General features: G+C 34.0%; 1 protein-coding gene across 1 annotated transcript; it reads left to right on the top strand.

Annotated features, from left to right (window-relative positions):
- Nucleotides 4,531–11,439, top strand: LOC105167396 (heat shock protein 90-6, mitochondrial). Its single transcript, XM_011087091.2, has 20 exons — nucleotides 4,531–4,736; nucleotides 5,464–5,649; nucleotides 5,730–5,803; nucleotides 6,413–6,538; nucleotides 6,615–6,708; nucleotides 6,801–6,884; nucleotides 7,019–7,162; nucleotides 7,253–7,366; nucleotides 7,666–7,737; nucleotides 7,836–7,910; nucleotides 7,993–8,097; nucleotides 8,336–8,476; nucleotides 8,572–8,664; nucleotides 8,750–8,827; nucleotides 9,018–9,272; nucleotides 9,358–9,460; nucleotides 9,801–9,975; nucleotides 10,085–10,190; nucleotides 10,277–10,366; nucleotides 10,722–11,439. Exons 1-20 carry the CDS (start codon nucleotides 4,638–4,640, stop codon nucleotides 10,896–10,898), a joined length of 2,391 nt encoding a protein of 796 aa, XP_011085393.1. The 5' UTR covers nucleotides 4,531–4,637; the 3' UTR covers nucleotides 10,899–11,439.

Below are 15,915 nucleotides of genomic sequence, written 5' to 3' on the forward strand. Positions count from 1 at the left end.
AGACGTGTGTACATGGATGCATTCTGAAGCTCTTTTATGTGTATGGTATTGTGAAAAAATTAAATAATAAAAATCACGTTGTGCTGTAAAAGCACAATATATAGGTCCCATGTTGACTTGGCTTAATAATCATCTTTTTCGTTTTTTTCTAATGTATATAAGAACTTTCTATTATTATTATATAGGTATGGTGTGGTGGGGTTAAATCTTTGCATTTTGTTTCAATAAACTCTCTTATCCACGTCAACTATTTTCATTCCATGGAAGAAAAGTCAATAGAATAATAGAAACTAGTGTTTAATGCAACATATTATTACGACCATTTTCACAAGAAGATGTTATTTACAAAACAATCCCTCTTGAAATATAATTTATTTCAATCTTTATTATAATTTTGTGTTTTCTTTTATATTCCACTTTGATTATAAAATTTAGATATATAAAAAAAATATTATATATAAGGGTACATTAGATTAACATTCTGTAAGACTAGATTAATATTTATATATATAAATATTTTCAATTGCTTTTTATAAAATTACAAGTATGTGCACACTATCCAAAAAAAAAAGATAAAATGGCGATAAAAGAAATGAACTGATGATTTTAATATTGTCAAATATATTTAGTGACGATAATTTTTATTTTGGTATAATAATCAACATTATGATTCTAATGATTACTATTATTTTATAAAAATCATTATTAGCAAAACTTAGCAACAAAAAATGGTAAATAAAATTATCATTAAATACAATTAGTGACACATATATAGTGTCAATCTAGTAATAATAATTATTTGTTGTCACTATACATATGTGACTAACATATATATATATATATATAATAATAATTTATACACAATTCTAGACACTAATAATTATATAGTAACAAGATAAAAATTATTCTCACTTAATATATATTTTTGTTGACAATTTTAAAAGTTATCACTTGGTATTTTCGTCACTAATATCATATTTTTTTATAGTGTCCCTGACAGGTGTCAATGTTTACCAGGGGTATAATTGTAAGCTTTTGTCCCTAAAGGAGTATATCTAAACTACGATTATAAACTCAGGGGTGTGCTCGTAGCTTTGTAAGAGCATGTAATATTTATGTATGTCATTAGTCTTAGAGGGTGTTTGATTAAACTTTTTTAAAACATCTTATAAGTTTCTACTCTTATAAGATATTTTTGGAGCTTATAAGATATTGGATCTTATTTTAAAATTTATTATTATAGGATTGTGATCGGATTCGCATATGTTTGGTAATTCTCCTTTGAGAATAATCAAAAATAGAAAGTGTCCAATTGAAACATGAAAACATGCCTAAATTGGTTCTAATTACTCCTCGGGACAGAGTGGGAGGAAGGGAGGGGATTATCGAGCGCGGAAAAGGATCCAATGAATTCAAAAGAGTTGAACGAGGAGCCATATAAGGTGAAATAAGTTCCTAAATTATTTGGATAAAGTAAGATGTTAAAACTTATAAGATGTTACGGTTGTTTGACATAAATAAAATATTTTATTGGGAAAAATAACCAAAAATGATATGAACCATTAGAATCAAACAAGTTGATATTTTGTGACATATTTTGTATTTAAATATTTTTAAAATACTTTCATAAATAGTGCATATGAATTTTAACTTCAAATAAAATTTAATAGATAAATTTAAAAAAATAAAAAGAATGACGAATTATTACCTAAACTTTTGCTAGTTGAATACTGACATAGATATATAATTGATATTTTCTTTATTATTAATGATTATTTCTGATCATATAATTTATAATGTCTTGAATTTATATTTTATTAGTAAATATAACATCAAATAGCAATCTTTTTTTTTTGTTTAACTATAATAAGTCATTATTAAATAATGAAGTATTTTCTCTTTTTCAAATGCAAAGAAAACTAAAATAGCCATAAAATTTCTTAAAATCATATATATATATATATAGAGAGAGAGAGAGAGAGGGAGTATTTTGTACAAGTGAATAAGGATATTTTTGTCTAATGATATATTAATCTTATAGAGCTTATAAGATGTTATAAAAAACTATTAGTGAAATTATTTTTTTACAAAAGATTATAAGATCCAAAATATTTTGGTTCGGGGTTTAATGCAATTTACCTTCCTGTGATATTGTAAATGTGCAAATTACCTCCTTTGAAAAAATAATAGCAATTTACCCTCTTTATTGTTCAAAACGAAGCAAGTAAATTGCTTTATTTTTAAAAACACAAGAAGGTACATCGCCAAAAAGAAATTTCATAGGGGAATAATTTGCTCATTTGCAATATTATAAGGGGGTTGCTTGCAATTTTCCTTTTTATTTTGAGATTTTATAAACTTTTTAAATTTTTTTTTTACCAAAATACTTTATTGAAACTTATAAACTCTCAAACATCTTTTAAAATATTTCGAAGAGCTTATACACTTAACCAAACAGCAAAGTGTATACAAACAATGAGAATGCAACAAAGCTTACAAGACATGTCAACCCACAAAAAACATGGGAAAATCTTTGATGATGCAATTCAGAGTTGAAAGAGTAGTGGGAGTTGGTCACCATATCTTTTCTTGTCTCCTAACTCTCTTTATTTAATCAAATTTGAAAATCTATGTACAAGTAAAAATGTGAAAGTAAAAGGGAAATTTTGGTGATAGTGTAGCCTAAGATTTTACAGTCTTGTGCCTTTTTTATGTATTTCTGCAAACCCATTATTTATAGTATTACAAACTTCTTTTTTTTTTTTTTGAGTAATTTTGAATGGCAAGTATCAGATAAATTTTGATAAAATTGATTTATCTTTACCATTAGTGAAAATTTTAAATTATTTAATTTCCTAATTGACAATTATATTTTTTTAGATAAAGAATTGATACCCTCTCTATATTTTTTGTATTGGCCCAAGACATATCCATCAATTTCTGTTGGTCTCAAATCAGCTGGCTCATGAGCAGGTATATAAAGCCCACAAGGTCGTTTCTCTTACCTTTACTAAACTGGCAAGTTAATGAGCAAACTGATTATCAACCCGCCACGTTATCAAATAGCTAGGTGGATACGTCATACAACTTGCCAGCATATTAGGACACGTCACTCTAAAATACCTCCAACTGGCTTGTAGCCATCTAGCGGCAATCTTGCTGATAATAGCAAGTAATTGAATCCCTGAAAAGACTCAGATAGATTGGACAAGATTCAGTCAAAAAAGTTATAACTCTTTCAAGATAAGTCCAAATTTTGATATTCTTTTTCTATTATTTAGCTAACTCGTGTAGCTATCCAATGGTACCGGATTCACCCTAACTACTCTCTGAATTCTATTCCAGGAAATTCTATAAATAGTGGTTCTATGCAGTCATTTCGTAATATCTATCCTCATACTCACACTCACTCTCAGTTTTGAAGTTATTTTAAGCTTACTTTTGAATAATTTTACCCCTATGCAATTTTTGAAAGGCAGTTTTAGTCCATATGCACTCATAGGGGTAAAATTGTCCGAAAATCTGCCAGATGACTAAAAGTAAGTAATTTCGTAAGTTACTGGACCTAAACAAAAATAGACATAGTTATCGAACTAAAATTAGAATTAGGCCTACTTAGCGGACTAAAATAATACTTTTCCCTAAATATTAATACTTTTTTCCTTTTTATCTAAAAACATGTTAAATTCCACTTAGCTCAATAGATCTCATTAAGCTAATCCACAGCTGCACATACCTAGTGCTTATATGGATAGCCTCAATAATTCGATTTTATTATATATAGATCTAAGTATAAGTAGTACAAAATTTAAAAAAAGTTATTAATCGCATATCAAATACACCACATTTATTTGTAGTTAACTAAATTCTGCCAAACTCGATTGAATAACAATTTCCTGTACTAGAAAACACCAAACATATTATACCAAATATTTTAAAAGTTTATTTTTAAAATAAGATCCAACATGATACAAAATGTAAGAACTACAAAATTATTTTTGTGTTTTTCTGTATTTTATAAAATTACAGCTACATCTCTTGAGGGGTGTTGGTTTAATATTTTTCTGTGTTTTATAAAATTATAACTACACCTCTTGAGGGGTGTTAGTGTAATATTTTTTAGTGGGTGATTGTGTAAATTTTGCATTTGAATATGGGCGTAATTGAAATTAAAACTATAACTTCAGGAGATCTAGCTATAATTTTACAAAATATAGGGGTGTTTATGTTTTTTGGTCTAATATCAAGGATTGTCAATGTAATTTACCCTTAATTTTTCTAACACTCCGTAAATTTATTTTTAAAATAAAATTTAACATCTTATAAATTTTAAAAAAATCTTATAAGATTTTATTAAAATTTAAATGGAGTTAAAATTAGGATTTGGGCCTCTCTGAAGAAGCCCATGCAATAAATATATGTATTTAAAGCCCACTGAAAGGCCCTATGCAATGAAAATTGTACAATCTGTTGAATGACATAAACACCCATCAAAACAGAAAGAAAGTCCGACTGATCTCCAGAATCTTCCTAAAACCCCCCATTTCTTCTTAAACCCTACCCCTTCTCACTCCCCAACACACACCCCAAATCGGCAACTCTGCTCTCTCTCCCTACCCACATAATCATTGGCGAAAATGCACCGGCTGTCGAGGCGTTCCGTCTCCGCTATCCTCCGAAATGCCGCTACGCGTTACCGTCCACTCTCATCCTCGTTTCCTCTCGATCATCACCTGGTATTTTCCTATGCTGTTTCTTATTCGCATTCGTCACGATTTTGTGTCTAACTTTGTGGTCCTCCCAAGCTCTTTGCAACATTCTCTATGTTTCATCTTGAGGGTTTTGCCGGTTAGAATTTATGTTGATCAAGTTGAAACTTAAAATGTAAGAAGGCGTGGATGAAGCATATGCTTTTATGCTTGTTTTACTGTACTAATCTTGCGATGTTGCGAGCATGAAAGTAAATACTTAGAGAGTCACATTAACCTTTTATGGGTAAGTTGGTTGTCCTAAGAGATTTTCGGAACGAGAAGCATGTATGTTTATTGTTTTCCTGGGTAGCAAAGTGGTGTCTTAGGCAAACTTTTCAGCATTGTTGTATGTGTTTCTTTTAGTGATTAAAGACTTAGGGATATACACAGAGGATCTTGATTGTGCACCTAAGTTCAATTTTACTATATGCATAGAATCTTGCATGTGCATCCAACTTTAAGTCTCTTTATAAAATTCCCCCTTTTCTGTAAGATTAGTTGAATATGCCTTTCGGTATCTTATTACTGTAGTGTCTCTTACTGGGACATTGTAAGATATTTCTGCATGGAAATAGAAATTAGTTACAAAGTTTCAAAGGTTACAGTGATCAGCCATTACGTTTGTGTGTCATTGTCTTTTTGTTTATAAATAAATCAGCCTTGTATCTGTTGTTTCCTGTAAATAAGATCTTCATTCTCCCCTGGTGAGTAGGCTGGACAGAATGATACGACAAAGAGATGGTGTTCTGTGTTGACAACTGGTACCAGCAATGGTATTGGTGATACCAAGCTGTTTAACATGAAAAATGGTCCTGTTGTGGGCCGTCGCTTTGAGTCTACTGCTGCTGCATCTGATGCATCATCCCCACCAGCTGAAAAATTTGAGTACCAAGCAGAGGTGAACTTGAATCGTATCTTATTGACAGTCTGATTGACCTATAATTCATCAATTGTTCATATTTATACTTGTTGTGGCAGGTTAGCCGTCTGATGGACCTTATCGTGAATAGCTTATATAGCAACAAGGATGTGTTTCTTCGGGAGCTTATCAGGCATGTCTTTCAATCTACATGACATTCACATCCCAATATTTTAGTTTTGCTATATTTTGTCCATTACAAGAAGTTTGTAGTATATGTTGATACTGCACCAGAGTGAGGTTTGAGAGCAGCATCTGAAAAGCATGCATGGATATCTAATGCACCTGCAAACTGGATTTTGGTTGGGGGAGTCAAGAAAAATATCAAATTAGATTTTGTTCATTTTTATGGGATTAGGATTTTAATCCATGAGGAAAGAAAAAAGAGTGATCATCCATGAATTATTACTCAATTTTGTTTGCTATACTGATTTGTTGTTGTCTTTGTATTGTTATATCCATTCATTATTTGATCTTAGTTACCTACTTTTACTTTTATATAATATTCTTTTGTTATCATTGATGACACTTAACTGATTGCTGAGGGTAACGAAATACTGTGAGTTGCAATAGAAACTTTTTTATACATGGTAATTGCTTTTACATGCCTGTTGCTCATGAATCTCGACATTCTAAGAAAACATCCCATCTGTGTGTTGAGCACTATTTCTGTCTTCCCTGCCATGCCTGTGCTTTCTGAACGTTTTTACTAACTTCCAAAAACCTTGATCTTGGTTAACAGCAATGCAAGTGATGCCTTGGACAAGCTGCGGTTCCTTAGTGTTACTGATCCCCAACTTTTGACAGATGGCGTGGACCTTGACATCCGCATCCAAGCTGACAAGGACAATGGAATTATTACAATTACGTAAGTTGTATGAGCTTTAAGCCTGCTTTTATCTTTTACTAACTTCCTTCCTAATGTTGAACCATTTTCCTAATAGAGATACTGGGATTGGCATGACTCGGCAAGAGCTTGTTGATTGTCTTGGTACTATTGCACAAAGTGGAACTGCGAAGTTTTTAAAAGCATTGAAGGTGTGTAATCCCTTTGGCGATACTAATAGTTTATTGTTTCTGTCTTTTGATAGTCATTACATGTATCACCTTCCTATTTTGTTGTTTGACAGGAGAGCAAGGATGCTGGTGCTGACAGCAACTTAATTGGTCAGTTTGGAGTGGGATTCTATTCAGCTTTCCTTGTTTCGGAGCGGGTATGTATGGGTTCTCCTGAACTAATTCCTCCTCTAAAGCTGAAGCTTACACCCCCCACCCCCAGCCTCTCTCAAAGAAATTGTTTTTTTTTTTTCTGTTGGCATGTTAGGCTTATTCATTTTTTGTATGAAAGGTTGAGGTTTCAACAAAGAGCCCTAAATCTGATAAACAATATGTATGGGAAGGAGAAGCCAACTCTAGTTCCTATACCATCCGAGAAGAGACCGATCCTGCTAAGCTCATTCCACGGGGAACTCGCCTGACTCTTTATCTAAAGGTCGGTTCAGAAACTTCTAATGTTGTGTTTCTGCATCTTCTTTGCTGGATCTTTGTTCTTGTCCTAATATTCCTTTTGTTTATGCATTAGCATGATGACAAAGGGTTCGCACATCCAGAAAGAATTCAGAAGCTTGTTAAAAACTATTCACTGTTTGTTTCCTTCCCAATTTACACATGGCAAGAGAAGGGATACACTAAAGAGGTAAAGATTCCCAATCTCTTCTGATGTTTTTTGACTTTGCACGTACTGTTTTTGTTCTATTGCTCCTCTCTAATAAAAAGGATTAAAAAGGTCTGTGCACAGATGATAAAATGCAGTTAGCATTACATATTGGTCAAACTGTGAAAATATAAGGTGATTGTAGAGACAGGATAAAGTGCCAATTCTTGATCCTGAAAATCCTGCTACCAGTTATCCCCCCAGTACTCCTGTGCTTCTGCTCTTGAAGGCAGCTACGCACTCTTCTTGCGAGGGCTTTCTAAAAAGTGGCAGTTTTGCAGGTTGAGGTTGATGAGGATCCTGATGAGGATCCGGCTGAAGCTAGCAAGGGTGAACAAGATGGGAAGACTGAGGTACTATCCGCAAGCTTATTTAGTTTACAAGCATGTATTAGGTGTAAAGCTTTTTGCTTTCCATTGGTGAAACTTTTGTAATGCTTATTGTACAACAGAAAAAGAAGAAGACTAAGACAATAGTCGAGAGATATTGGGATTGGGAGCTTACAAATGAGACCCAGCCAATATGGGTGAGCTTATGAAGTGCTATTTTTTTCTTTATTTGCTAAAGCTGCTTGTCTCCGGAATTTAAGGTTCCTCTGTTCGATGCAGCTCCGTAACCCTAAGGAAGTCACTACAGAGGAATACAATGAGTTCTACAAGAAAACATTTAATGAGTACTTGGAACCTCTTGCCTCTTCACACTTTACAACTGAGGTTATACCCCTTCCTTACCTTGAAGTTTCTTATTGTTGGGACTTGGGACGACTCTGTTTAATATCCACTCTGCAAGCTGCATGCATCATTGAATGCTTCTTTTTGCTGCTATGCCTTTGGGACTTAAGTAAATAATCTATCTTTCTGGAAATAGAAACAGTTCAACAGTTGTATATGTGAAATTTATTAATTTTTTTTATTCATAATTTACTGAGTCTCACTCTATTGGTTGTTGCAGGGTGAAGTGGAGTTTAGGTCTATTCTGTATGTTCCATCTATAGCACCCACAGGGAAGGATGATATAGTGAATCCCAAGACAAAGAATATAAGGCTCTACGTCAAACGTGTATTTATTTCTGATGACTTCGATGGTGAACTGGTAAGAAAATAATGAAGGGTCTGTAAGCAAGGATTGTCCACTGAAACTATTTATAACTAATATTCATTTTCTTTTTTCGTCTTTTTATGGAATAGTTCCCTCGATATTTGAGCTTCATTAAAGGTGTTGTGGACTCAAACGATCTTCCTTTGAATGTCTCACGTGAAATCCTTCAAGAAAGTCGTATTGTAAGTATACAAAACAAATACCTTCTTCAGTATCCTGCCTTCGAGTATTCTGCCTTTCTAATTCTTTCTGCTTGCTGTTGATTAGGTGCGGATCATGAGGAAACGTCTGGTGCGAAAGGCCTTTGACATGATTCTGGGAATAACTATGAGTGAGGATAAAGATGTATGTTTCTTCCTGAAATTTTTAACTTGGATTCTAGGGAAGAATTTGTGATGTTTTCACTATAACTGTACTTCTATTTCCTTTCATATTTTGATTTTATCCACTTCTGGGGAAGCATATGATTTCTAACTTGCCTTTGCATTCCCTAACTGCTTTGTCCAATTTGCTCATATGCCTGTTCTTTGTACAGGACTACGTGAAGTTCTGGGAGAATTTTGGCAAACACATAAAGTTAGGCTGCATTGAAGATCGTGAGAACCACAAGCGCATTGCTCCACTATTACGGTTCTTCTCATCCCAAAGCGAGGAGGATATGATCAGCTTGGATGAGTACGTGGAGAACATGAAACCTGAGCAGAAAGATATTTATTATATTGCTGCGGACAGCGTAGCTAGTGCAAGGAATACACCCTTCTTGGAGAAACTTGTTGAAAAGGATATTGAAGTATGTTCTATCTGCTGATTGCATTGTTCTGCTGTCCACCTATTTTTTACTTGCTTCATGACCATGGTTTATTCGCTTGGTGCAGGTCCTTTTCTTAGTAGATCCTATAGATGAGGTTGCCATACAAAATCTGAAATCATACAAAGAGAAGAATTTTGTTGACATCAGCAAAGAAGATTTAGATCTGGGTTAGTTATGAAAACCTTCTCATTTACCTTTTTTAGTCTTCATTTTCCTTTAGTACTCTGATGAGATGACACTAGCCACTAGCCTAATCTTGTATGTGAAGTTAGAAAATCAAACAGCTATGCTTCAATGTCGTCTACCTATGGGTGCTTGAACTAGGGGTCTTGCCCCTGGGTTACTGTTTGTTGCCCTTGTTTTTCTGTTTTACGTTATGGCTAGTTAAAGGTCATATTATTCAATGCAGATGTACATTTTCTATATCCGTATTGTTCTTGGTGATCTATGATCATCTTTTCTTGGTTGATTCTGAGGTTTCTGATGTCCTATCCATGAACGGTGTAGGTGACAAGAATGAGGAGAAGGAAAAAGAGATAAAGCAAGAATTTGGTCAGACTTGTGACTGGATCAAGAAACGCTTAGGTGACAGAGTTGCCAGCGTTCAAGTCTCAAATCGTCTCAGCACATCACCTTGTGTTCTTGCCTCTGGGAAGTTTGGTTGGTCTGCCAATATGGAGAGGTGAGGCCTCGAGATTTTGCTGAGGCAGAAGAATCTGCATGGCTTAAATATGTTTATATATCAACATACTTGTGCCTGAGATTTTTCTGTTATTTTGAACTCAATGCAGGCTGATGAAAGCACAAACTGTTGGCGATCCCTCAAGCTTGGAGTTTATGAGAAGCAGAAGGGTTTTTGAAATCAATCCAGAACATCCCATAATCAAAACTTTGAATGTATGGTTACTTGGTCCTTAGAAAGAGTTCACATGTAAAATATTGTCATTCTTGTTTCCACATCTGAATTGTATGTAATATTGCAGGCTGTGTGCAAGAGCAATCCGAATGATGAGGAAGCTCTGAGGGCAATTGATCTTTTATACGACACAGCTTTAATTTCCAGTGGTTTCACTGTGAGTTACTTCTCTTTGCAATCCTTTCTTCCTCTTCTTCTTCTTCTTCGTTTATATATATGTATATATGTTTAACAGAAGGAAAGATGAGCTCAGCAGTAGTCCAAATTTGAGTAGATTTCCTCTAACTGCACACTGAGACTTTGGCAGCAAAATGCTTTCTGTTAACACTTATGTGGTGATGGTGTCTTCTGAGGCCAATGGTTGTAGCTATCCTGTGAAGTGTAGTCCCAGATGTGGTTTTCTATACTAGATAGATGATGTTTTGGCTAGAATCTTCTTATTATTATTGTCTTCCAACATCTTCCTGCATGCGGTAACAATATTATAATGTATATATATTTGATCGATGCAGCCTGAGAGTCCTGCACAGCTTGGAGGAAAAATTTATGAGATGATGAACATGGCTCTTCTAGGCAAGTGGGGTGCATCTGCAGATGGGTTTCAGCAGCAAGTAAATCCCACTTCATACGTGCCAGAAACGATTGAAGCTGAGGTCGTCGAGCCCACTGAAGCTGGTTCGAAAAAATGATAGGTGAAGACACTCATATATCCATGCCTTGGTAGTGATATGCATAGTAGTTTCAGTAGAGTTGGTCAGATTGAGATCCATGATGGACGTTGCCGCACTTTTAGTCTGTTGTGCTGCGCTGACAAATTATCAGGGCATGGACGAGGTATGTAGTTTTGTTCCAAGAGAAACATGTTTTCCGAGTGATAACTGCAGGAGCAAAGAATGTTGATTATCACGAATTTGAATAGAAAATGAATAGATGTAATAAGAAATTATTATTCACAGAAGCTGGTGATGTCTGTTTCATCAGTAAGAGTTATATGATCACTGGATCTTCTTATTGGTTTTGTAGTCATTGCAACGCGAATTGCCTTCTCCTCCGTTAGTTAGATTAACAGGCGTTAGTTGTTGATATCAGCCAAACATATTAGGTAACCTATCTATTTTTGTTCTTGGTAGGAATAGGATGTTTTGTAATCTTCTGCTGACCAAAATACTTGGGGAGGGGAGGGTGAATTTGTAATTTCAAATGGGATTGAAGACTTGCAAATTTGGCCAATCTAGTGTATACAATTAATTATTCTAAAATTAATGAATTATTGTATAAAGGAATTGTGAAGAGATTAATCAATCATTACATTTGGCTGTGGACATTAATAGTTTTGTATCTCAACCCTTTAATTTGGTTATGCTGGTTGGGTTAGTAACGAGTGGTTGTACATGCCATAAATTTATTTATAGTACTTATATATTCGTGTTGTTATACATATGGTAATCTGATTCCTTTTTTTTTTTACGTTAAATAAATAAAAGTGCTAAATATTGTGAATTCGGTACAATGTATTCACAAAAGCAGTGTGAAATTTAGCAAGATTAAAGGTAGGATACAATAGAGAAGAGAAAAAACAAAAAAATGAAAAAGGATGAAAGAAGGGAGGCAAAAATTGACTCGTCATTTCTTTTGTCATATGGGGTTAGTTTAGTCTTTACACGAAACTGAAAGAAAAGGAGAAGAGTTTAAATATGCATATGTGTCAAGTTCAAGTAGCAGCAAATGCAGTATAGATTTATTTATGGATGGGTGAAGAGGTCCACCAACACCAACCCATATAAAGTATTTTGGAACAGTATCTGAACTTGAGAGAACAAATTCCTTAAGATATGGACATTGGGAATAATTTGACACAATCCACTCTTCACCTTTGTTTTTCTTTATTAAAAATAAATCAATTCTCTGCTTTATATAAACTTTATGTTGTATTAATTGGACGTATCTAAAACCCAATTAATAACTAATTTTAACGAAGCCCTGCATTTTCTGCACCTCATATAAGATTGCTGACTATTATTAAATTAATTTAAGGATAAGCTATACAGATATTATTTTTAAATGATATCGATGTAAGTTTTTGTTCTTCTCATAAAACGCTAATGTGAATTATAATTACAATCTCATGGATTTTCTTAATTTTACAAAGAATCTGGAGAATTTGCATAACTAGACTTGATATTAATTGTCACAGTGTAATTTACTCTTAATTTAATTATTATATTATGAATATTGATGGGGGTGCATAGTATTTATTGAACAAACACCCCCTTTATATGGTAGAAACGGCATAAAATTCGTATCCACCCGACCGCTTTGGTGATTTGAAATTTGAACCGTGTACTTCCTGACAGCTCATAGCATGAGATGTGCCATGTGGACCAGGCTCGTATGGACATCTTGACTGTTCCACAATATTTATGGTAAGACACATTGGCATCAGTTTTGATTACATTTAACACTTTGATCGCATTTGTCCATATCGAATTTGAACTGACTTAGGTATCGGAGGGTTTCAGTTGGAAACCTCCCAGTTAGCTTAATAAGCTTTTCTTTTATCATGGATCATACATTTTTGGGTAACTTATATCGAGCTCGAGTCTATCGATCTTCGAGAGATTGTCACTTTTCTACCCCGGATCAATTTGGCGTTGTCAGTGGGAAACTTGAGAAAGCATTCAAGGCTGGGGATGAAAGGAACATCTAGGATGGAGAATCTGTCTGTAGGAAGGAAGAAGAGACTTCTCTATGGCACGATGATCAAATAGTCCACTCGTTTCGAGGTGACTTGCAGCGTATGATGGAAGAGGCTAGCAGAAAGGTTGTGGTAGAATATGAAAGAAAAACAATAACCCCAACAATGCGAGACTTCATAAAAAGACAATTATTTAAGGAAAAAAAGTCGAAGAAGAACCAAGAGGAGCAATGAATAAAGGAGCGCCTGAGATAGAGTTGTTTGATGCAACATCCAGCGAGAAAGGAACAAGGAGGAAGCCAGGTATCTTGGAAGTACATGTAGATGATGTAAGTCGACAGATCGAAAAGTTGGGGTTGCAACTAAGAAAAATGGTAAAATTATATAGTCATTCCTTAAGTTATGTTTATTTATACAAGTACACTTTATTTTTGGTAAAATTATAAATACACCCCTTAAAATTATATTTGTAAATTATATCGACATTCTTTGCAGGACAGAAACTTACAGATACACCCACTCAAAAAAATTACATCGACAACCCCTTAGGAACTATATTTGTTGTTCACACAAATTTCAAAAAATAAAAAAAGTTACAAGACCATTAATATATGGGCAAATCGCTTTTCTGTAAATTTAAATAAAAACATTCCACAATTTAAAAATAAAAGTAATTATCTGATTGTTATCCATAAACTACGATCCAAGGGCTGAAAACTTATTTATGGATCTAAGGCCTTGAAAGTTTATTACCAACGACATGGAACCTTAACACTTTGTTGTGGGGAAGAGTTTTTAACTTACTTTTTTAGTTGATGTAGATTTGATATATATATATATATATATATATGTAGTATTTCTGACATTGTGTCTTGATAATCCAATTTTATAGGCATAAGCTAGGATTTTGACTTGCAGCTCACTCTTGTTGAAAGTTGAATTCAATAAAGGTTTTTTTTATGGACTAATCTTCCAAAGTGTCGAAATTAAACATGCATCAACCCAATCAATCAATTCAAAATAAAAGAATAATTTATACTATTACCTTGAATCGATCCATCAAAAAGCATAAAATTGCATATTACGAATCTATCTACCTCAAAAATATACAAAATTCAAATTCATTATGAACTTATTTTGAAACTCAATTATTAGTTAATTTATTCAAACTTATTTAGTTTAAAATTTTAATGTAAACACTTGTATATTTGTTAAAAAAATATTTATATAATTAAACTTAATTTTATTGAGTGTGAATGTAATTTAAATTAAAAAAAGAAGAGATGATCAAAGGTTAATAAAATAAGTTGGTGGAAATCACAAAAGGTAAACTTAATCTTATAGCCAAACTTATACATAAATATATATATAGATTACTTCACTCCAACATGGATGACTATAACACAATAAATATTTTAAAAGGAAGATAGTGTTGAAATCATAAACAAAAAAAAAAAAAAAAAACAAAGAAGATACGGCCAAAACACACACATATGTGTCAGATGTCAAATCAAAACCTCTCACATCATAATAATAATAATAATTATATATTTTTTAATATAAGTAATGGTCAAACCAATCATGGGCATTGATGCAAGTAATAATCACTATAATTTTGCTTTACTTAGGAGTAATTAAACCCCATTTTAATTTTAATTTTAATTAATGTGTAGAGGAAGGTACAAAGCAGACCACTAGGCGCATTCTAGCAACTGTCCCCCCCCCCCCCCCCCCCCCCCCCGCCATTGCCGCCGCTTCTATCTTCACATTCTCATCCTTCCCCACGCTACCAAAGCACTTGACCGGGCTCTCCGCCTGGGAAATTGGAGATCCCGATTCGGCAACGGCGTCGTTGAGGAGCGCCTGAGTGCAATCAGAACATACCGACGGCGTGTCCTCCAGATTACCGAACGCACCAGTTCTGTACTTGTTCCAGTCGCGGAACTCGTCCTTTAGCACTGTGAGTCTCTGCCCAACCTCGCGCAGTTGGCTCTTTAAACGCTGAATGGATTGGTTGGGTCTCTTTCAACATTTTCTCAAAAGTAAAAGAAATTCAGAAGAGGGACAATAATAAGTAGTAAATGAAAGAAACTTGGGTGCAATATATAATAAAAAGAGAATTCTACGATGGAGATTTCTTACTTTTAACTCTTGTTCTTGGGAGAACATATCTTTATGAATACTACTGCTGCTGCTACTACTACTATAATACTGTTTCTCTACATTTCTTTACTTTACTAACTACTCTATAAGTAATAGTATTGTATGTGAACAAATTTTGGCCTTACATTTGATTTCTTTTTAATTTTTTGGGGTCGCTTGTTTTTCTTAACCTTTCCCCACATAGATGATGAGATAATGATGTATTGTACCAAACACTCACAAGTCTCTCAAGAACTACAGAGGGACAGAGAGAGAGAGAGAGAGAGAGGTTAAAAGGGAGAAGAAAAGAAAAGCACATTCTTTTTTATCCCACAACAATTGATAATTGATTCCAGTTGGATTTCTGCTGAAACCAACTGGATATTTTTTTCAATCCTAATTCCTCTTAGTTCAGTGATGCGTTTTTCTTTGATAAAGTTGTCTTCTTTGATGCTTCTTTTGTTGTCTCCTTCTATCTATTTCCCTCTGCCAATTCACACGTTAAGAGACTTCTACGTGTGACTTCTTCATATATCAAAAGGAAGGGGCCTGTATTTACTATCTTTCTACTGATTCCAGCTTCAGCTATCCAAATCAGTTTCTAAGTTGTCTTTTTTTTGTCATGATTGTCCTTCCTGCAAGTGTTCTCCAAATCAAGTTAAGGGTTGTTGTATGGTTTTTTTAAGCCTTCACGTTCAGAGAGTGTACCATCTTCTTCACATGTCGCTGTGAGAAAATTTGGAACTTTATTTCACTGCAGAATCTACTGTTCCACTGCCAACTTGCAGATTTTGATTCCCTGTCTAATTCTTTTTAAGGGTTTTGCCTTGCTGAAGCCCCCTTAACTTTGAGAAGATTTCATTGCCTTT

This window comes from Sesamum indicum, linkage group LG8 (assembly GCF_000512975.1).
Source record: "Sesamum indicum cultivar Zhongzhi No. 13 linkage group LG8, S_indicum_v1.0, whole genome shotgun sequence".
Lineage (NCBI taxonomy): Eukaryota > Viridiplantae > Streptophyta > Magnoliopsida > Lamiales > Pedaliaceae > Sesamum > Sesamum indicum.

What these genes read in the sequence shown, in the direction of transcription:
- LOC105167396 (XM_011087091.2), top strand. Translation starts at nt 4,638, where the DNA reads ATGCACCGGCTGTCGAGGCGTTCCGTCTCCGCTATCCTCCGAAATGCC. An exon ending in ATGAGACCCAGCCAATATGG is followed by an intron (nt 7,911 to 7,992) that starts GTGAGCTTATGA and finishes TGTTCGATGCAG; the next exon opens with CTCCGTAACCCTAAGGAAGT. An exon ending in TTGTTGAAAAGGATATTGAA is followed by an intron (nt 9,273 to 9,357) that starts GTATGTTCTATC and finishes CGCTTGGTGCAG; the next exon opens with GTCCTTTTCTTAGTAGATCC.